Here is a 22,686-nt window from a genome sequence, read left to right as displayed (position 1 = left end):
TGAACTTCTCAACATTAAAACACACAACACTGCAACAGTTTGGGACACTGAATTTATTCAGTTATTTAAGTGTGTGCCCGAACACTGTAATAGTAGTGAATAAGATTCACGCAAGCATAGTAGATGTTTTTCTACTACTTCATTCTAAACCAGACATCTTCAAATATGCAAAATATGCTTTTCTTGACTAAGGGGTAGGTCTATGACAAGTTTATAGCAGCCATTTGAATTATCGGAATACACTAAAGTCATCTGAAAAATTTCTGCCTGATGAAAACTCTTTTACACTTTCTCAAGAACAGTTGGACAAGAATTTACCACAATTTATTTTGTGCATGGGGATTGGTGAAGAGATTGGAGAAGTAATCTCTGGGTTGAGAACAAACAGTTCATCTGAAGAAAAAAAAAATTCAGAGTGCTACTTAGCACCTGAAAACAGGTCTGTGTAACAACATACCTTCTGAACTGTAATAGTTTTATTCCAATATTATTCCCAAATCTGTAATAAATGCAGCTAGAACTAGTCACATTGAAAAACTAGTTAGAAGAAATAATCTGTATGAGGAATCAGGCTATCAAGGAAAACTTTCCTGTTAAAATCCTGTAAATTGAATCCTGTTTCTTCATAATTGTTCTTACTGAGTAAACACAGTAACTGAAAACTCAAGCAACTATATTATAGACTAGTCCATAACCAAGGCAGTGTTAGCATTTGGAAGTATTATTTTAGTCTTTTACCCTTCATTTTCAAATACTAGTTGAGTCTGTTAGCAGAATTATATTAAAGAACAAGAAAAAAATTATTTTGTTGAACACAACTAATAGGAGAAGGTCTGAATGCATTCAACATTCAAGACACTATTAACTATCTGAAAAATCTTGCTGCAATTCTATTCTGATACAGCATCTAAAAAATGTTTAAAGACTACCACCTAGTGGAGCTAAAGCAGCACAATCTTGTAATGCAGCTAGGAAAAAAATCAGTTTTATTCTATTTGAAACTATTAGGTCCAGACATTTCATTCTTTCCAATGATGCCAGACCCATATAATCTATTTATATTAGTTCTTTTTCTAGTGAATCAAAAACATCCAAGTTCTGCAGCATAGCAGCAGAATCAGAAAAACAAATATTTTTAGATATAATCTAAAATCTGTACTTCTGAATGCACTATTTAAAAATACTCCCAATTCAAGTGTTTTCAATAATGCTAATTTTTACTGACACACTGTTGATCAGATCCATGCCACACTTGAACAGGTTGGCCGAAGTTCGGGTTCTCATTTTTTGCATGTACTCAGATGACTCGTTACTATGATCCTGAGTGGTACAGCTTAATGAAGAATGTATATTTGCTTGTTGTTATTCACTACAATAAAGCTTCTCCATTAAAAATCCCTCAAACACACTGAAATTTTGGTTATAAAAGTATTTATTTGCAAATGTAAAATTTTTCACATCTTCAAGTGAGTGTATCACAATAGAGTAAAAAAGGAAAAAATAGAAAAAAAAATATTGCAGATGTGCACTAGGTGGCCATGAGCTAATGGTACAATACTAGCACTCACTTTCACAGGCCAGATTTCAAAGCCATCTTGTGTTACAGCAGAACTGAGCTTGATTATCACAACTTATTCCTTATTGACTGATATTCATTCACACGTGATGTGAAAAGCAGCATGCACATTAGGGTTTGTCTTCCCCAGAAAAGACAACCCATTGCTAACCACTCTTCCCCACTTCAAATCACGTTGAGAACATTTGAGCTGCTAACAGAGATCAGACAAAATTGATACAGAAAGCATGACTTAGACCCAGCAAAACTTGGTTTCAGTCATGCTTTCTGTGAATGTGCTGAATACTGGCTTGCTCTGCCTAAACTAGCATCTAACCCCTTTTCAACACCAAACGAAGAGTTCCGGGGGTTACAGGGACACACTGCTTACAATCAATCAGGAACTGGTCATTTTCCTAATGGTTTAAGGATCAGAACAGTAAACTGTTACAGGCTGGGGCTTAATACAGAGATGAAAAGTGTTTAATAATTTTGGATTATGGCCATTCTTAGTTTTCACATTCTTTCGCCTTCAAATGAAAGGACTCCACAAACAGGAACACAGGCTTGACACCATTTTTCAGTGCTGAACTGTTTTTGAATATTTTAAAACAAGGGTCGGCATCCTTTGGGAAGTGGTGTGCCAAGTCTTCATTAATTTAAGGTTTTGCATGCCAGACCGGCAGCCTGGGCAGCAGACGGAACCCCAGACTGGCAGCAGGCTGAGCCGCTCAGCCCGCTGCCGGTCTGGGGTTCCGTCCGCCGGCCCCTGCCAGCCCAGGTTCCGTCCATCCAGACCGGCAGCGGGCTGAACAGGGCCAACAGCCGGGACCCTGGCTGGCAAGGGGCCTGGATTACAGAACCCCAGACCAGCAGCAGGCTGAGCAGCTCATCCCGCTGCTGGTCTGGGGTTCTGTAATCCAGGCCGGTAGCAGGCTGAGCAGGGCCAACGGCCGGGACCCCGGCTGGCAGCAGCGTGCCACTAAAAATCAGCCCCTGTGCTGCCTTTGGCATGCGTGCCGCAGGTTGCTGACCCCTGTTTTAAAACGTGTCTGTATATGGTTTTAAGTAATTTCCCACTACTTTCTCATTTTCCATGTGGGGGGAAAAACATACTACAGGGAACCTCAGCGTCTACACTGTAAAAGTATATGACTAATTACATATTCTGAACAAAAATGACTAGGATGTTTAAAAAGCGTATTGCAAGTTGCTGTGCTTACTGAGTAAATCAAACTACAGAGATAACTTAGCAGAAAGGTGTGGAAAAAGTTACATTGCCTAGTCATGTAATACACTAAGCTCAATTTATTGCTGTTGAAACCTTCAATTCTAACACACTGACCTTCAAAAAAGCTGAAGAGCAGATTAGAAGTGTTTAATAATAATAGTAATAAGTTTCTTTCCAACCTGCAAAATAGTTGAACGTTCAGAGAGAGGTAGCTCATCCACTTCCAGAATGAATTCTTCCATTGCAGAGTACAAATTCTGTTGCACTTCATTTCTCTCGAGAATCAAGATATCACTTTCATTCTATATAGAAGGAACAGCAGACAGAGATCATATCTAAACTCCTTGCAAGCACTACATAACAAAAAATGATATTGTGACATTGCACTCCATATGCTTTATGGAAATATGCTTATGAATATGACAGAACTGGAATATGCTTTACGCTAAATACCCCTTGCATGGTGTCGTTAGAAAGCTTGTAATCTACTAGGTGTGTTCATCCTATTTGTTTGCATGTGTTATTTCTATATCTGGAGTTAGGAGAATAAGATATAAAATTGTATCACTGATGTAAACATATTAAGTGGAGGCCATTAAGGATGCTCAAGAAACAATCAGTTGTATATGGCCTTAGTTACTTGAAAGCCTTCCTGTGTACCTCTGGGCCAGCCCATGGGGAATGGAGACTAGGGAATCTTACAGTGACATGTCACTGGATAATGAAATCCATCTTAAATCTGGTACTTTTCCATTTAGAAGGAGGGGTGGGGACCCAGAGAGACAAAAGATTCCTGCCTTGTGCCAAAGCTATAAAAGGGGGTGGAGCAGGACAAAATACGCTGCCAGTCATGAGAAAACCCCTGCTTACCACCTGAGATGGCTGCTGGAACTAACAAGGACTGTACCAGGGGAAAGGATTGGGCCCAGACTAGGAAGGAGTCTAGTCTGTGAAAGAAGCTTATTGGAACATCTCTGAGGGTGAGATATTACCTGTAACCAGTTTCTTAATGTATTAGACTTAGACTTGCGTGTTTTTGCTTTATTTTGCTTGGTGACTTACTTTGTTCTATCTGGTATTACTTGACACCACTTAAATCTTACTTTTTATACTTAACACCACTTTTGTTTATTAATAAACCCAGAGTAAGTGATTAATGCCTGGGGGAGCAAACAGCTGTGCATCTCTCTCTCGTTGTTATAGAGGTCAGACAATTTATGAATTTACCCTGTATATGCTTTATACAGAGTAAAATGGATATATTTGGAGTTTGGATCCCATTGGGAACTGGGTTTCTGGGTGCTGGAGACGTGGAGGAGGGATAGTTCAGTGGTTTGAACACTGGCCTGCTAAACCCAGGGTTGTGAGCTCAATCCTTGAGGGGGCCACTCAGGGAGCTGGGGCAAAATCAGTACTTGGTCCTGCTAATGAAGGCAAGGGTCTGGACTTGATGACCTTTCAGGGTCCCTTCTAGTTCTATGAGATAGCTCAGCAGGTTAATATAGGGAGATATACCTATCTTCAGTTAAGTCTGCAGCTTTGGAGGCGTGGACCAGACCCTGGGTCGGTGCTGCAGCAGACTAGTGTGTCTGGCTCAAGAAGGCAGGGTTCTGGAGTCCCAAGCTGACAGGTAAAATGGGCTCAGAGGTAATTTCAGCACATCAGGTGACAGTCCCAAGAGGGTCTCTGTGACCAAACCCATCACAGATATCAAGATATTTTCCTTCAGATTCCTTATGTAGTAAAATTGCTTTTGATTTATAAAAGGTGAGTTTAACTAGTTAGGTTACAATGCATCACACTTGAATAGGAATGAGTGACAAATTAAATTACAGGCTTTTGACACTATTCCAGGTGATCGATATTCCTCTTATATTCATTGTTAGAAATGCCGTATCCATCATATCTAAGCATACCTACAATACAAGCTAGTAGAGTACAAACATAGTGGTTGATTTCCGTATGACTGAGTTCATGCCTGGTGGATTTGACTCCTATTGCGAACATCTAACATTTACAAGTTTTCTTTTGGATTACTGAGAGATCCCTTTCAAGGATTAGGGGTTCCATTTGACTAGATGTAGTACACACATTTTCTATGTCAGTCCTTGCTCCAAAAAATTTACAACACAGGAATATTTAGAAACTATCTTGTGACTGTGTAACGTAGAGTACTGCATTTCCACAAAGTTACCTCAGTTTTCTCTGACCCACCTTTCTCATAGAATGAGAAGAAAAAACAGTTACTAACCTTTCCATAACTGTTGTTCTTCAAGATGTGTTGCTCATGTCCGTTCCATGTTAGGTGTGTGCGCGACGCATGCACCATTGCCAGAGTGTTTTCCCTCAGTGGTATCCGTCATGCCAGCTCTAGTGCCCTCTGGAGCCGCATGCTTATGCGCCAGTATAAAAGGTGCTGCCGGCCACTCACCACCCTCTCAGTTCCTTCTTGCCGTTAACTCCGACAGAGTAGGAGGAGGATTGGTTGTGGTATGGACAAGAGCAACACATCTTGAAGAACATCAGTTAAAAAAAGGTTAGTAACCATTTTTTCTTCTTTAAGTGCTTGCTCATATTCATTCCATGTTAGAACAGTACCCCAAAAGGTGGGCTCAGAGTTCTTGGACACGCTGACAGCAACACCACTCTCCCGAAACTGACATCATCCTGGGCCTGTTGGGTGATAGCGTAGTAAGATGCGAAGGTATGCACAGATGACCAGGTTGTGGCCCTGAAGATGTCCTGGATTGGGACCTGTGCGAGGAATGCTAGTGACGAAGCCTGGGCTCTTGTGAGTGTTTAAGATGGATGGAGGTGGGACATTCATCTGCTTGTAGCAGGTCCGAATACATGTACTTATTCAGGACAAGATCACAGGGAGCCCTCTCATCCTTTTCGCTATTGCGACAAAGAGTTGTGTTGATTTGCGGAAGGGTTTAGTCCTCTCAATATAAAAGGTGAGGGCACGCCTAACGTACAGTGAGTCAGAGTTCCTCAGAGTTCTTGTGAGACTTTAGGAATAAGACTGGTAGGAAAATGGTCTGGTTGCTATGGAATTGTGACACCACCTTTCTCAGGCAGGCCAAGTGGGGGCGCAGTTGGACCATGTCCTTGAAGAATATCATGTAAAGCGGTTCTGATGTCAGGGCCTTGATTTCAGAGACCCTTCTGGCCGAGGTGATCGCCACCAAGAAGGCGACTTTCCAAAGGGAGAAACAGCAGGGGACACAATGCTAGCAGCTCGAAGGAAGGACCCATGAGTCTCAACAGAACCAGGTTTAAGTCCCATGGGGGAGTATCAGCTCATAGATCTGAGATTAGAGCCTCTCCTGCCCCTTGAGAAACCGTACTGTCACCTCATGGAAGAACAGTGACTGGAAGGCTGAGATGGCTGCTAAGTGCATTTTGATAAGCAGCAGGACTTGAACCTCGCATCTTAAGTGGAGCAAGGAGTCCAAGACAGACTGAACGCAAGATCGAGACGGAGAGAGAGCTTTTGAGAAGCCCATGTCAGGAAGCGTTTCTAATTGGTCAGGTGGGAAGCCCTGGTGTACAGCTTTCTACTACCTACAAATATCTGCCGAACCTGTTCCGAGTAAGCCTATTCTTCTGTGTTCAGCCATGCAGCATCCATGCAATTAGGTGCAGGAAGGCAAGGTTCGGGTGAAGCAACCGGCCCCGGTCTTATGAGATTAGGTCCAGACAGCATGGGAGATGGACCTGCCAATAGCAGCTCCACTCTAAGAGTGTGTCGAACCAGTGCTGGCATGGCCACACCAGGGCTATCAGAGTAACTCTTGCCTTGTCTCATTTGACTTTTAGGAGGACCTTGTGGACCAGAGAGATCGGAGGAAAGACGTAGAATAGAAGACCTGTCCATGGGAGCAGGAAAGCGTCAGAGAGGAAACCCGGGCTGTCCCCATGTACTAAGCAAAACTGATGGCATTTCCTGTTCTCTCTGGTAGAAAACAGGTCCACCTGGGGAGGCCCCCACCTTTGGAAGATGAACCTGGTGACCTCCAGATGAAGGGACCACTCATGGCGAGAGGAAAAGGATCTGCTGAGGTGATCCGCCAGTACATTCCGGGCTCCCAGGAGATGTGACACCTTGAGATGAATGGAGTGCTTCATGCAGAAGTCCCATAGACGGATGGCCTCTTGACACAGGGCTGAAGACCAAGCCCCTCCCTGCTTGTTGATACAGAACATGACCATGGTACTGTCTGTGAGGACTTGTACCGCCTCACCTGAAATCTGGGGAAGGAACACTTGGCAAGCTAAGCGTGCCGCCCCAAGCTCCCTGATGTTTATGTGCAGGCAGAGTTCTTCTTGCGACCAGAGGCCCTGAGTCCTGAGGTTGTAGAGGTAGGCTCCCCGACCTAGGTCTGACGCGTCCAAGATCAAAGCTACCAACAGTCAAGGGGTAACAAAGGGCACCCCCCATCATTACCAATCATGGGTCTTTCCACTATTCCAGAGAGCCGAGGACTAGGGGAAGAACTGTGAGCACGGAGTCCAAGTGGTGTCTGCTTGGGGAATATACTAATGCTAACAACATCTACAGGGGCCTGAGGCACAGTCTTCCATATTGAACCACATAAGTACATGCCGCCATGTGCCCCAGTAGCTTGAGGCAAACCTGTCTTAACTGAGCTGTCTTAATTAGGTGGACTATTACATTGGATATCATATTCCGGAATCAGGCCTCTGGCAGGAAAATCCTGACTTGGGTCAAGTCGAGCACCACCCAATAAATTCTATTCTTTGAGCCGGAACAAGAGTTGACTTTTGTTAATTTATCAGCAGGCCCAGAGCTCAGAAGGTGGCTTGGACCGTGCTGATGCTGTTCTGAACATGAGCCTGTGACCGGCCCTTGATCAGCCAGTCATCGAGCCTCGAGGTACGAGCAGACCTGGACACCTCGCCGTCTGAGGAAAGCTGCTACTACCACTGCCTTACACTTCGTGAGGACCTGGGAGGCCACCGATAGGACAAAGGGAAGAGCAGTGAATTGATAGTGGCGCTAACCCACAACAAACCCGTGAAATTTTCTGTGGCCACAGAAGAGAGAAATGTGAAAGCATGCATCCTGTAAGTCGAGGGCAGCATACCACTCTCCTAGATCCAGGGAGGGAATGATGGAAGTCAGGGAGACCATGTGGAACCTCAGTTTCTTGAGATATTTCTTGAGGCGACACAGGTCCAGAATAGGCCAGAGGCCCCCTTTGGCCTTTGGGATTAGTAAATATTGGGAGTAAAACTTCTTTCCTCTTGCAGAACCTCCTCCACAGCTCCCATTTTTAGGAGGGATTGCAACTCCTGGACAAGGAGTTGCTCATAAGAAGGGTCCCTGAAGAGGGATGGGGAAGGGATCTGAAGTGCTGACTGGTATATTGCCCACAAGCGCATCTTCAAAAGGCCTGCTTGGGCCCACCAAAGTACCTCTGAGACACTAGCTAGGAGGCTGAGGTGGACGGGAGTGTTTGGCGCCACTTTTAACCTCTCCCTTTCCTTTTGTAGGCACCAAGAAACGAAGAGGCTGTTGAGGCCTGAAGTGCTTCCTGGAACCTGACGGAGCATACAGCCTAAGGATCGTAGGGTGGCCCTTAAGGCCCTGAAGTCGTGCTTGTCTGCTCCAAGAATACGGAGGAGCCTTTGAAGGGGAGGTCCTGGATGGGCTGTTGGACCTCGTGAGGAAGCCCCGAGGACTTGAGTCACGAACAAGGCCTTATGGTGACAGCAGAGGCCATTGTCCTGGCTGCCAAGTCTGCTGCATCCAGAGCCGCCTGGAGAGAGGTCCTGGCCACATTCTTTCCAACTTCCAAGAGGGCAGCGAACTCCTGCCTTGAATCTTGAGGCAGGGAGTCTTTAAATATAGCCAGGGAGTCTCGCAGATTATAATTATATCTCCCTAGAAAAGCTTGCTGGTTAGAGATACATAGTTGAAGGCTACCTGTCGAATAAACCTTTCTTCCAAAAAGGTCCAGTTTCTTGGTGTCTTTTTGTTTAGTGGTAGTGCTTGACTGGCCCTACCTATCCTTTTGCTGCAAACACAACCAGGCATGCTGGAAGGGGATGTGAGTACAAATATTCAAATCCATTCGCTGGGATATAATATTTCTTCTCTGCCCTCTTTGAGGTTGGGGGGGCAGAGAAGAAGGAATTTGCCACACAGCCTTGACCAGTCCCATCACAGCCTCATTGATGGGTAAGGCCACCCTGGAGGGAACTGCTGCAGCCAGGATATCAATAAGGCTATGTGATGTCTCTTTACGCTCCTCAATTTCCAGACCCAGGTTCACAGCTACCCACTTCAAAAGGTCCTGATGGGCCCTGAAATCGTCCTGCAGAAGCAGACTACTGGGTCCCATTGACAGCCTCATCTGGAGAAAATGAGGAGGCTTGCACTGGAGGAGAAGCTCTTTTTCTTCCTCAGCCTCAACAATGTCCACCTGAGCCATCTCCTGAACATCAGTACTGGAGTCGGGGTCTGGTGCTGAGCAAGAAGGAGCAGTAGTCCGCTTCTAAGAAGCCACCGAGTAGGAACAATGGGAGGGAGCACCTGGTGCCACTGGAAACCCCCAGGCGTTCCAGTAAGGCCACTACCAGTGGGGGGGTGGGGGAGACATACCGGTATCAAAGTCTGGTGCTGCATAGGCTGGGTACTGGTGCTGAGTCTTAGATTGCACATAAGGTTCCCCTTCGGATTCAGAATAGTCCTCTCTCTTAGACCACGGCGGAGCGGTACCAATTCTGCCACCATGCAGTGCCGGGGTCCGTGCACTGACAGCAGACTGGAGATGGTCGGGACACTGGGATCAGGTCCGCTTTCTTCTAGAGGGTGCCAGGAAAGAACCCAACACCCCTTGTTCCTTCCTGCTTCCGGACATTGGAGCTGGAGGCTGTCCCAATGGAGTTGGGGGGACTGGAAGAGAAAGTAGGTCCCTCGCCACTTGGAAAGCCTCCAGCATCAATGGAACAATCACACCACTGATGCCACGGTGGCTTTCAGGTATCTGCAGAGGGTCCCACATCGGACTCAACGCTCTAGGCAGAGTTGACAGTGCCATCATGGCCCAGGAGTGGAAGAGTGGCCCAGCACAGGTCTCACTGTGCTGCCTTTCTCCTGCTTCTCTTTCTTCTGCACTGACAAGTGCCCTATCAGTGTGCTGCTTTTTGTGCTTCTTCCTTGGTACCCAAGTGAACAGTGCCAGGAAGAGCTCAGTGCCAAGGAGCACTTCGCACCAACGCCAAAGTGCTCAGCACTGAATCGGAGCAGCTCAACTCTGAGAGTGGCTCCCTTGAGGATAGTCTTCAGCCTAATGTGTCTGTCTTTTTTAGCGCGAGGTCTGAAGTCACGGCAGTTCTGGCACTTGTCCTTCATGTGAGTTTCCCCAAAGCACTTAAAGCAGCTGGAGTGTGGGTCACTCATTAGCACAGCTTCGCCACAGGAGGCACAAGGTTTGAAGTCCTGAGACTGGGATATGCCTGGCCCCTGGTGCGAAGGAGTCCCTCAAATAACAAGAACTATCTATTTTCATTAACTATGTACATTAATACTAATTATAAAAACTATATACACTAAACTAAGATAACTAAGAACAATGAATTAGAGTCCGAAAACCACTGAGAAGAAAACCTTACCGAAGCAAGAAGGGTTGGCTGTTCCATCAACTGTCATGGGCGGTAAAAAGAAATTGAGAGGGTGCGTGGCCAGCAACATCCCTTACACCGGCGTATGAGTGTGTGGCTCCGCAGGGCACACAGCATGCACACACCTAACATGGAATGGACATGAGCAAGCACTCCAAGGAGAATGAAACAGAAGGCAGGGGCGGAAAAGGTAATCTAAGTAATAGCATCCATGATATGGTTTAGATCACAAGGAGTTACTCTGAATTTCCTGATTAGAGATGCTGGTCTCAAGTAGCATTTGACATGTGCATGAGATTAATCTAATCATGACTTCTTATTTCTTAGAAAATCAAGATTGTTGAAATGTTTCAAGAGCACATTTGCTATAAGGCATAGAACCAGCCCTCCTGTAAATATTCTCAGACCAGAAAGAATTTAGTTGATCTCTGCTAGATGCATTTTTCCCCAGCACCATGAATTGAGCTTTGACCAGATCTTGCTATATTCAGAATTTGTAAAAAAAATTCCCCTTGAAGCAATCAAGGTACCAATCTCCCTCTTTTTAAATTGCTTCTGTTCAATATTTATACTTTTGAACCATAGTCTCCTTGGACATTGATATCTTAGAGGACCTTTCAGTTAGATCTTCACAAACAGGAAGATTCGTAGATTCCAAGGCCAGAAGGGACAACTGTGCTCTTCTAGTCCAGGGGTGGCCAACCTGTGGCTCCAGAGCCACATGCGGCCCTTCAGAAGTTAATATGTGGCTCCTTGCATAGGCACTGACTCCAGGGCTGGAGCTACAGGAGTAAACTTTCCAATGTACCGGGGTGTGCTCACTGCTCAACCTCTGGCTCTGCCACAGGCCCTGCCTCCACTCCACTCCTTCCCACCTCCTACCCTGCAGTGCCCTTGCTCCTCACCCCTTAATACGAGTATTAAATACCCTTAATACGAGTATTAAATGGGGAAATTCAGTGTGTAACTCAAGGGTACATTTGTAGCATTCCCTCAAAGTAATAAACTTGCATACTTGTCAAAAAATTAAGAATTAGGATTAAAATAATTCCATCAAGTGCCACATCAGCAGAAGTGTAAAAGACTTTTCCATTGGGCTAGTAGACATATGAATGTAAAACCAAATTACAGCTTTCCAAATCTGCTGTAAAAACACATTACCAATCTGTACAAAAGGTGCTGAAGCCAATATTTTTAAAAAGATAACTGGTATGCTATGCGTAGTTATAGGTTGGATAGTGTGACATCAATCCTGGGCAAAATCATGGAAAAGTGGATATGGGACACAATCAATTAAGAATTAAAGGTCGGTAACATAATTAATGTCAATCAACATGGTTTCATGGAAAATAGGCCTCGTCAAACAAACCTGATATCACTTTTTGAAAAGACTGAAAGTTTGGTTGATAAAAATAATTGTTACATAATATACTGAAAACTTCTATAAGGTATTTGACAATGTTTAAGTTGAGAAATACGGACTCAAAGTAGAGAGGTGGTATTGCCACTTCATACAGCATTAATGAGGCCATTACTGCAATACAATGTGCAAGTTCTGGAGCCCATATTTTAAAAAAAGCTATTGACAAAATAGAAAGAGTTCAGAAAATAGCTCCATGAAGAACAAAATCTGGAAAACCTATATTACGGTAAGAAACTAAAGAGCTCAATGGCTGGAAGCTGAAGGTAGACAAAAACCAGACAAAAAAATTAACGATGGTTACCACTGGGGAACAACTTACATAGGAATGGGGTACATTCTCCATCACCTGAAGTCTTTAAATCATGATAGCATGTCTTTCTATGGCTCATGTTATACAGGTCAGACTAGGTGATCATAATGGTCTCTTCTGGCCTTCTATTTACAAGCTTTAACCCCAGGGAGCACTGCTGTCCCTAATCATTACAAGCATCACTGATATCCAACTGGATATGAAATATTGTATAGGCTTTATATCGTTTTGCCCCTCAAAACAAATGAGCTCATTCTTAAGAACACTTACATAATAATGCAAAATGTCAGGTACATTTACAAACAGATAAACACTCCTTACCCTGAAGAACTTGCAATGTAAAACAGACAATTCTAACAAAACACAAAATAATTCCTCAAAACATCAAAACTGCAGAGCAAAAGGTGCAACTAAATTGAGGATAAAACCAGGTTAAAAAAAGCATCAGATGGTACTCTGGACTAGTGCCGACCAATCGAAGAACACAAGAGCTTCCACATTGGGTTAGACCATGGTCAATCTTGCCCAGTATCCTGTCTCCAACAGTGGCTTCAGGGGGAAGTGTACAGAAACAGACAATCAGAGTGATCCACTCTTGTCTTCTTCTCTTGGCTTCTGATAGTCAGAGGTTTAGGGTCGCCCTGAGCATTGGATGGCATCCCTGACTTGGCTCACAGCCATTGATGGACCTTTCTTCCATAAACTTATCCAGTTCATTTTTGAACCCAGTTATACTTTTTGGCTTTCATAACATCACCTGGTAACAAGTTCCAAAGGTTAGCTGTGCATTGTGTGAAAAAGTACCTCTTCTTGTTTGTACTAAACCTGCTGCCAATTAATTTCTTCCGATCACCCCTGGTTTTTGTATTGTGGGAAAGGGTAAATAACACTTTCTATTCACTTTTTCCACATTATTCATGATTTTATAGACCACTACCATATCATCCCTTACTTGTCTCTTTTTGAAGTTGAACAACCTTAAACTTTTTAGTCTCCCCTTCCTTGATCATAAATTCGCTTCCCTTCTCTAAACCTTTGCCATTTCCAATATATATTTTTTTGAGTTGGGGCGACCAGAACCGGACACAATATTCAGTGTGGGTGTACCATGGATGATGATATATTTGATTTTATTGTCTATCCCATTCCTAACATACTGTTAGGTTTTTTGACCTCTGGGACGCAATGAGCACAAGTTTTCAGAGAACTATCCAGGACAACTCCAAGATCTACTTTTTAGGTGGTAAAAGGTAATTTAGAACCTATCAAAGATAAGATTTTCTCACGGATTCCATGACTTTTAGAGACTGCTGTGACGTTTTCTGCTTCAGACCTGGGCCTCAGCCGCTGGGGGTGTGTGGAAGGGAGCCTGGAGCTCTCAGGCTCCGCCACAGGGACACTGGAGCTCTCAAGCTCCATTGCGGGGGCCCCAGAGCTCTGAGCTGCCAGCTACCGCAGGAGTCCCGCAACTGTCAGTCCCCACCCCCTGGCAGTCAGCTCCCCACCCTATTAGTTTTAGTAAAAGTCACAAGCGGGTCACGGGTTTCTGTGAACTTCTGTTTCGTGCCTGCAACCTGTGACTTTTACTAAAAATAATCATGACAAAATCTTAACTTTACCTATCATTGTATATGTATAGTTCGGATTATTTTTTCCAAATACGCATTACTTTGCACTTATCTATGCTGAATTTATTCTGCTATTGTGCTGGCCTGTCACCCAGTTTTGTGAGCTCCCTCTGTAACTCATCAGTCTGCGTTGGACTTAGCCATCTTGAATGATTTTGTATCATCTGCAAACTTGCCACTTCACTCTTCACCTCTTTTTCCAGGTCATTAATTAATATGTTGAACAGCACAGGTCCCAGTACAGATGATTGGAGGACCCTGCTGTTCAGCTCTCTCCATTGTGAAAACCGACTATTGTTCCTAACCTTTGTAGTTACTGATCCATGAGAGAACTTTAATTTTTTTATCCCATGGCTACTTTGTTTCCTAAAGAGCCTTTGGTGAGAAACCTTGTCAAAGGCTTTCTGAAAATCCAAGTATGTAATATCAACTGGAACACCCTTATCCACATGCTTGTTGACTCCTTCAAAGAATTCGACTAAAGTGGTGAGGCTGGTGAGGCATGACTTTCCTTTCCAAAAGCCATGATGACTTTTCCCTAACAAATTGTGTTTATGTGTCTGCTAATTCTGTTCTTTATAATAGTTTCTACCAATTTGCCCAGTACTGATGCTACATTCACTGGCTTGTAATTGCCAGGATCTCCTCTAGAGCCCTTTTTAGAAATTGGCATTACAGTAGCTACCTTCCAGTCATCTAGTACACAAGCTGATTTTCGTGATAGGTTACATACTAGAGTTAGTAGTGCCGCAATTTCATGTGCACCCAGTTCCTTCAGAACTCTTGGGTAAATGTCTCTGGTCCTGGTGACTTATTACCATTAAGTTAATCAATTTGTTCCAAAATCTCTGCTAGTGACACATTAATTTGGGACAGTACTTCAGAACTTTTGCCCAAAAATGAATAGCTCTGATGTGGATCTCTCTCTCACATCCTCTGCAGTGAAGACAGATTAAAAGAATTCATTTAACATCTCTGCAATAGCCTCAGGTTCCCTGAGTGCTCCTTTAACACCTTTGTTGTCTAGTGGCTCCATTGCCTGTTGGGCAAGTTTACTGTTAGTTTTTGCATCTTTAGCAAGTTGCTTCTCAAATTTTTTCTTGGCCTGCCTTATTATACTTTTATATTTTACTTGCCAGAGTTTGTGCTCCGTCGTATTTTCCTCATTGGAATTCGACTTCCAAATTTTAAAGGACTCCTTTTTTGCCTCTAACAACCTCCAGTGCTCTACTGTTTAGCCATTCTTTTTGGTCCTCCTCCTCTCTTTTTTGATTTGGGGTGTATATTTACTCTGAGCCTCTATTATGGTATTTTTAAGTATTCCTCATGCTGCTTGCAGGCATGTTACCCTTGTGACTGTTCTTTTTAATATTCCATTTAACTGGCATCCTCATTCTTGTGTAGCTCCTATTTTTAAAAGTTAAATGTTACTGTGATGCAGGGGTTTTTTTATATCCCCTCCCCCACTATAATGAGTAAGTCTGGGAAACCAACAAACGGCTCAAGATCAACAGTGTTAGTATCCCCAAAATGTCTACCATTTAATTGGTCGCTTGCGCCAGTTCACTTGTGCCAGAGGCAAAAACCACCAAATTAGAGACTTTCCACATGGAGCACTAAGCGCAGAGATGCAACTCTCAAGTCCCATTAGGAAAGGGCAGACCTTCATAGTGTACATAAACCCAGTCTGGATAAAAACCAGGGTCAACAACTTGCCAAACTGCATCTAGATGCGTGTCTCATTATTCCATATCAGTTCTGCTTTACCTTACACTTACTATACAGGCTCAAAAGCCACCCACTGCAAGCTGTACACATAAAAATCGGAAGAATCTAGTTAAACCAGTCTAAGAAAACTAGGGAAAGTAAAGATGCTGAAAATTAAGATCATATGTCATTTGCCCTGCATCTAGTACTATATTCCTCATGCAAACCAGTGCGGTATTGGGTTTACTTGTTCATGTGTTATTTACACTGTTACGTGCCTGCCAAAAAAAAAGAAAAGATCCTTGCCTCAAAGATTTTACAAACGAATTAGAGATGTGACAAGATAAAATACCAACATAGCAGAGAGGGTAGAGAAGGAAGAATTGAGGAAATATCAATAATGTTCCTAAGGCTAGTGCATAGCATGAAGGAGCTAATAAAAACTGTTTTAATGAGTTAAATGGGCAGAATGAGCAAGCAGACATAATCAACAAATTTTCTGTCCATTGCCTATTTGGGCTCACTGGGTTTTTACACACTTCATTTCAAACTGCATATGGAACTAAAACCGTCAGAGAATTTTGCAGACAACAAATATTTCTCAAACTTCGAGATCTGTTGAACTGTAGATAGATTAAAAGTCAACATTTAGATCAACATTATTTAGATGTATGTAATGATGATTAGGTGCATATCAACCAACCTGTGAGGTGCATCCCTTGTATTTTCATCAACCCAATACATGTGCTTATTAACTAACACTCTATGGAGTGTGTTATTCCACTTATACATGGATTTTAAATTTATGTAATTCGTTAGAAAAAGTCTTAATACCATTATGTCCTTTAAAAACAGTACAGCTTTTGTTAAAAACAAAACAAATATTTTTTATTTAAGAAAGGTGGTTTTGGTATTGAGTCACTACAACTCAAATTCTTTCCTCTACACTTCCCAAAGACTTCAGGGGTACTTGCCACAAATTCCACTGGAGCGGCAAAATATTCTGCCTCTAACTGCTGCCACTTCACCTGGGGAGTTGGTGTCTAAATTAATTCTTCAGGCTGCTCCAAGCCTGAACACACTTCCCCATTTGTATGTCCTCTGCTCATCTCAGGCCTGCCTGTCCCCTGACAGTATTACCTGTCTATTCAACTTTTCCTCTTCATGCTACTTGTAACACTGCCTCGGCAACTCTTGTTCTCCTTAATGCACAGTCAGAGCGCTCAAACAAGATTGCAAAGAAGATGATAGCTAGATTCTATGTAACTGGAGACACATCAGGTCAAACATGACCCAAAGTACAGTTTTGTAAAAAGAAACTTTTGACTGGCGTGTAGCATTTGTCATACTGTTAGCCATCCACAACAAGCAGGGAGCAGAACCCCAATGCTATGCCACACCAATTAGAGCAAATCAGGATTAACAAAAATTTGCCATGTGAAGAGATCTTCTCTTCATGATGTTTATCATGTAACAATTCTATGTGCTGTAATAGACTACTACAAAATCTCTTCACAGAAAACTACAGGCTGGTTGCAGATGGTTCCAATCTTATCCAATTATCTCACAGAGAACAAACATGTTGAGACTAGAAAGATTCTCTTCACGCATCAGGTCACTTCATCACTTCTAGCATTTGCTCAGCTTATTTTTCTAAGTGATTTTTCCATAAATGAATTGTAGCAAATCAGGAGTGATAAGAGAGGGAGACCTTAAAATGAATTCTGCAGATCACTCAAGTGCTGGTTTCACTCTTAGCCTGGATCTTTGTTTTATATGTCCTCTGCTGCTCAAATTTGATTAACCCATGTGTCTCAAAAAGTTTCCAACTGCTGCTACTTCATCTGGGATGAAGGATGTTCCAAAGGAAAAGTCATTAAAATGAATCCTTAAGACTGTTCTAGGCCTGTAAGCTCCTTCTTTCTCTTTATTCTTTGCTGCTACAGTACTTAAACAACTTTGGATATCAAAGCCCTGGCAACCTGCCTTTTTCTCTTCCTTACTGACCACCTCTCCATAAACAAATTATAGCAAGCTCATTTGTTTTACTGTTAAACTATGTGTTCATAGTGGGTGTTACTCATGCAGAGCAAAGTTAAATATTTTTAAAAATAAATCTCTTTATGTTGTTTACAATTAACCTACTGGATCATTAAAAACTCAATATTTTAAAATATCAGTTTCTTTTTTACTATTGTTTAGTGTTAATATTTCTCATGCATGGTGAGGAAAATAGACTTGTTTCACTTCTATTAACAGTAATTTTTTTAGTTTATTTCATGAGCTAATGCATCAGTATAATTTCGCAGTGCTTGGGAAGTAAACAGTCCTACTTCAAGTGTTTATTCTTAAATTTAGGAGAAAATTCATGACACATTGTCTATTGGTCTCACATTTCATAAGATAAAATTATATTTTCTAGCAATGATAAAGCCTCAGGGTTCACTTTATCTGCAGAACTACTGAACTCGGCCTGTGACAGTCCAAGGTAGGAAGGTTATACAGAAAGGGATAAATATATTAATAACAAAAGCTAATTTGCACTTATGATACTCTTAACTTGCTCTGTAAAGTCCTTTGAGATCAATGGATAAAGCTATATTACAGCATTCTCCATATAAAAACTTAAGACTCTTAGCAAACATTATTTTAGCCTCTACAGTAGAATTATGAGTAGGTAAACATTACAGAACATGCAGCAGCACAAGACAGCACCAAAGAGGGATGTGGTGCACAGGAAGCCTGTAAGAGAAGCCTACAGAAGCCACCACTCGGGAGCGCAAGCAGGGAAAAATAGCACACGTGCGTGCACACTGGACGGGAGAGGGGTGTTGTGGGGATAACGGTTCCTTCCCCGGTTCCCTGGGGTAGCTTTGGAGAAGTATCTGAGGTAGAAGCAGCTTCCTGCTAGCGGAAGTATAATCCCCTCATCTTTGTCCCCAAAACACATCCACACCATTGATTTCTCTTGCTGGTCCCAAGGACTCCACAGGACACTGGTTTCAACCACTCCCCTCTTTGATTGCTCCCAATACTGGAGCCATACATGGGGAACATGGAGAGGGGGATCCCCCTTTCCCAGAGGCTGAGACCCTGCCCTGTCCATCAATCACCCGTAAAGCACATAAACTTGAACCCTCCCTGACTCAGGCCGGCTCCAATCAAGTTAACTGACGTAAACAGGCTGCCAATGGCTATGCTGGGTGGCATGCTCTCTCCTACACTAGACCACCACACCCATTTCTGTATCGTTAACACTTTTGTTTTCTCCCTACCACAGAGAGGGAGCATAGAGTTCTTCTGTATTTAGCATCCTGTCTCAAAGACCACTTGTGGTGTGTGACAGAGAAAGACAATCTCCAACATTAAAGTTGAAACTAGTTTCCTATTATAACAACTTAAAAGAGCCCTGAGCCTAGGAAGGGGTGCGTTTTGATGGTGCAACCAAAGAGGGCAAACAGCACAGAGTGGATCCCATAAGACTGCCAGCCCCCTCAGAACTTCCAGGGTGGGCTTAAGGTTTCGTGGGATTTGGAGCCATAAGGTCTCATGGAATTTGGCACAAGATTTGCAGCCATGATAGGATCCCCATGCTCAGGGCCACTTCTGTTTGCTGGCTTCCAGCAGTCAACCCACGTTCCCTTCCTTATCTAGGTTGCTGCGGGCTGTGCTCGTCACCACTTTGGGGCTGGGAAGGAATGTTTCTACATACCACAAACTGGCCAAGGCTGGTGAGGTTTTCTCACCTTCCTCACAATGAAATCCAGGGGTTGAGTTTTGGGCAACCATAGGGCTGGGATTCTCCCTGTCCCGGAGGGCAGTTTGGAACTATCGAAGAGACATTTACTTGCCACAACTTTTGGCAGATAACCAGTGCAGGAACTTGCTGATTTAGGCTCCAGATCCAAAAAGGTAACATAGGGGCCTCCCAAGGGCATCTCCTTATGAGATGGGGCATGTGTCTAAACCCCATGGGGGAAGTGCAAACCATAAGTTGGGATACTACCCCAGGGGGACCGCCCCATCAATGTGCTTGAGAGCAATGTTGGCTAAGGGGTGGAGGGGTGCCCAAGTCCCTTCTCGCCTCAACTGCCAAAGGGGGCATGCTAGAGGGCAAGTGGAGGCACACAGAGAACCTCTTAGTTTGATGATTGGCTCCTTCTGTAGTGGGACCCCCCAAAACAGGCAAAAGACCAATGGGGTGCAAGTGACTGCATTGGACTGTCCCGTGATGAGACCCTTGGATGTAATGTGCCTAATAAAGTTGCAGTCTCATTAAAACCCATACCACGTGTCCTCGCTTTCTGAGCGGGGAGCATACCAATAACCCTCACTTGCCATTTTCTGATGGCTCTGAATGCCCCACTCGCCTCATTTAAATCAGGAGTGTCAAAAGTTTAATCTTCTTTAAAATGAAGCGAACAATCCAAATTTATCGTTTCTGGAAAATACTGCAGTTACCTAAGGCAAGGTAGATTTTTCCATTCTCTATTCATGATAACAGAGTTCACTTTATAAGACTAATGTACTCTATCAACAGCCTATAAAATACAGCTCTGAGAAAAAACATCCAACCCACCACATTTTTGCACAACTGAATCATCTCTTGAGCCAAGTTATATTCTGCCCAAATCTTCTCCAACTTTCCCAAGGAAGACGGAGCAATGAGACATCTTTCAGTAACCTCCTTTACAGCTCTGAAGAGGTTATCTCCAAAATGAACATTCATATTTGAATGCCTGAGTGATGAGGAGAGAAAGAATTAAACAAGAATATTTAGCTGGAAAACACTTTTCTTCATAGCTTGAAACAATATTACTCAATAGTGGTGCACATAATTGTTTTTAAAAACCTGCCACATTAACCTAATTTCATATCCAATAACAATGAGTCAAGTGAAATTTCTGCTGTCCCTGCAGGTATTCTTACCCACTCCCATCTCAAAAAAGAAGATAATTAAACGGTATGACATCTGCCAGCAAGTAACACAATACTACAGGAAATAACAGGTATATATGAATATTCAATAGCATAAAAGGCTACACTTGTGTTATCTCTCTTACTTTGAACTTTCTCATTCCCACCCTTTATATTTTGTCTATTCATTTTTCTTAGATGTGTTTATTCTCTACCCCAGGGCACCTCTCTCTTTGAAAAGCTCAACCATTTTCTCTCAAATACAGTAGAGCAACTTCCTTCTCACTAGAATTGATGGTCACTTCTATCTTAGACTTCTCCCAACACAGCCCCTTTCCACAGCTGCCCTGTACTGCTTCATTTTGTTTCACTTTGCAACCCACAACACAACAAAAAGGCAACACAGAGAGGGAACCACAGGAAAGACTTGTGTCTACACAGCAATCAAAGGTGTGACCGCAGCACGCACAGCCATACCTGAGCTAGCTCTGATCTAGCTAGCTTGAACAACAACAGCAGCATGCGCTCTACAAGCCCACCCCGGATAGGGGAGGTGTAATTTGAATGGCTAGCCAATGATCAGCAGTGAAAGTATTTCACTGTGCCCATACTTTTTAACAACTTTTATCAGGAACTACCTGCCTCAGGACACTAAATAGGAATTTCAAGCTGTTTGCTATGATGGTTAGAAAGAAATACAAAGATCTAAACTAAATTCTTCAGATCTATCCAACCAACATTGGAAGGCAGGAACTAGCCTACCACCTTGACAGCTGGACATAAAAGCTGCAGATTTCAGTCAAGGATTGTAGTAGCAAGTCAAAAAGACTTCTCTATGTCTTTTCATGTTAGTTTTGTTAAAAGAAAAATAGAATAAAATAATGACTACAAAAATTAAAATTGAATGAGAGAACAAATAGCATGCACTCATTTTAAAAGTAACAAATACAGCAGTGGTAATTTGGTACAGTTAAAAAACTTGTACATACCTAACATCTTTCAGTACCTCAACCTGGGCAGCCAAACTTCTCATTTTAGTTCCAACATACGTATGCAGCGTTTTCTCCAAATGTTTAAGAGTTTCCTTAGATGTTTCCTTTTCTTCCTGCATTATTGATTTTTTGGCGGGGGAGAGGGGAGGGGTGGTGACAAAGGACACAAACAATGGTTAAATTGTTAGCCAGATTACTAAAACACGGTATTATTGGGATTTTTAACTAGAAATGAAATACAAACAAGCCTGTGCCCAGCACAGACAAAATGGCTACATATGGTCATGCAACAATGGTGGATGAAAATCATGATTTTCAAAAATTATATTTTTGTATTTAAATATTGCTAGTTCTTTACTTCCTTCCCCTTTTAGTCTTAAATTGTTGAAGGGGATGCTTTGTACTTCTTCCGTTTCCTAATTGTTAGCAGAGTTTCAGATTTTATTGAGATTTTCCTTCCACTAAGAAATTTTACACTTAAAATGCTCATCAATGCTGAAAAAAAATAAGTCCAGGACCCAATTAGCATCTTTACTGTCAGAACACCACAAATGCAAACACCAATTGATAAGCAAATACCCTGTGCTGTATTTGCAATCAACACCACTCTTCCAATATACTGAACTTCCACAAATCAATCAAAATGAAAAACTCATACCAGGCTACACTCCTTGATCAGGGTTTGCAGTCAACTGGACATGTGCTCATAAATCACTTAGGTGCTTTTAAAAATCCCACTCAGGCTCCTAAATCCATCTTTTGGCACCTAATTTTAGCCTATTTTTGAAAACATTGGTGCATGTGTATTTAAAGAGTTCAAAATAACTTTTCATGGTTAACACAGAAATTTTGTTTTGAAGGGTCAAAGGCTGTCTGTAAGAGTACAGTTTTTAATAAAAGTAATTTAGCCTTGGACGCTGCAAATACTTATGCTCGTTAAACCTAAAGTCAACAGGAACATTTGTGAGTAAATTACGTACCTGCTTAACTATTAGCAGGATCAGGTCCTTTAGATTCAGTATTTATTTATTTTGCTTATACCAGTTTTGTAAAACTCAAATAAGATACCCTACTAGGAGTGCCATTTAGAATAACAGCATCTATAGTTGAGTTCATATTAAATTTTAATCTAAAGTTGCAATAATAATCATTTTCCAATTAGTTTTAAAAAGCCTCAAACTGATATAAATCAAGAGGATTTTTTAAAATCAATTATCTAAATTGCTCCACGCAGCATGCAGCCATGGGAAGGGAAGCAGGGGGAAGACCT

General features: G+C 42.5%; 1 protein-coding gene across 17 annotated transcripts in view; it reads right to left on the bottom strand.

The window, feature by feature from the left end:
• The window catches only part of STK31 (serine/threonine kinase 31), a 97,470-nt gene that overhangs the window by 58,840 nt on the left and 15,944 nt on the right, over positions 1-22,686 (bottom strand). For all 17 annotated transcript variants that reach the window (XM_024106776.3, XM_065583367.1, XM_042861450.2 and 14 more), the window contains 3 exons: positions 21,414-21,529; positions 20,087-20,246; positions 2,966-3,088 (listed from right to left, as the gene is read on the bottom strand). In XM_024106776.3, coding sequence (XP_023962544.2) covers positions 2,966-3,088; positions 20,087-20,246; positions 21,414-21,529 — 399 coding nt within the window. The remainder of the gene's footprint in view (positions 1-2,965; positions 3,089-20,086; positions 20,247-21,413; positions 21,530-22,686) is intronic.

Source organism: Chrysemys picta, chromosome 2 (assembly GCF_011386835.1).
Source record: "Chrysemys picta bellii isolate R12L10 chromosome 2, ASM1138683v2, whole genome shotgun sequence".
NCBI classification, from domain to species: domain Eukaryota; kingdom Metazoa; phylum Chordata; order Testudines; family Emydidae; genus Chrysemys; species Chrysemys picta.
Note: the sequence above shows the minus strand (reverse complement) of the source record. Positions and strands in the feature narration are given on the sequence as shown.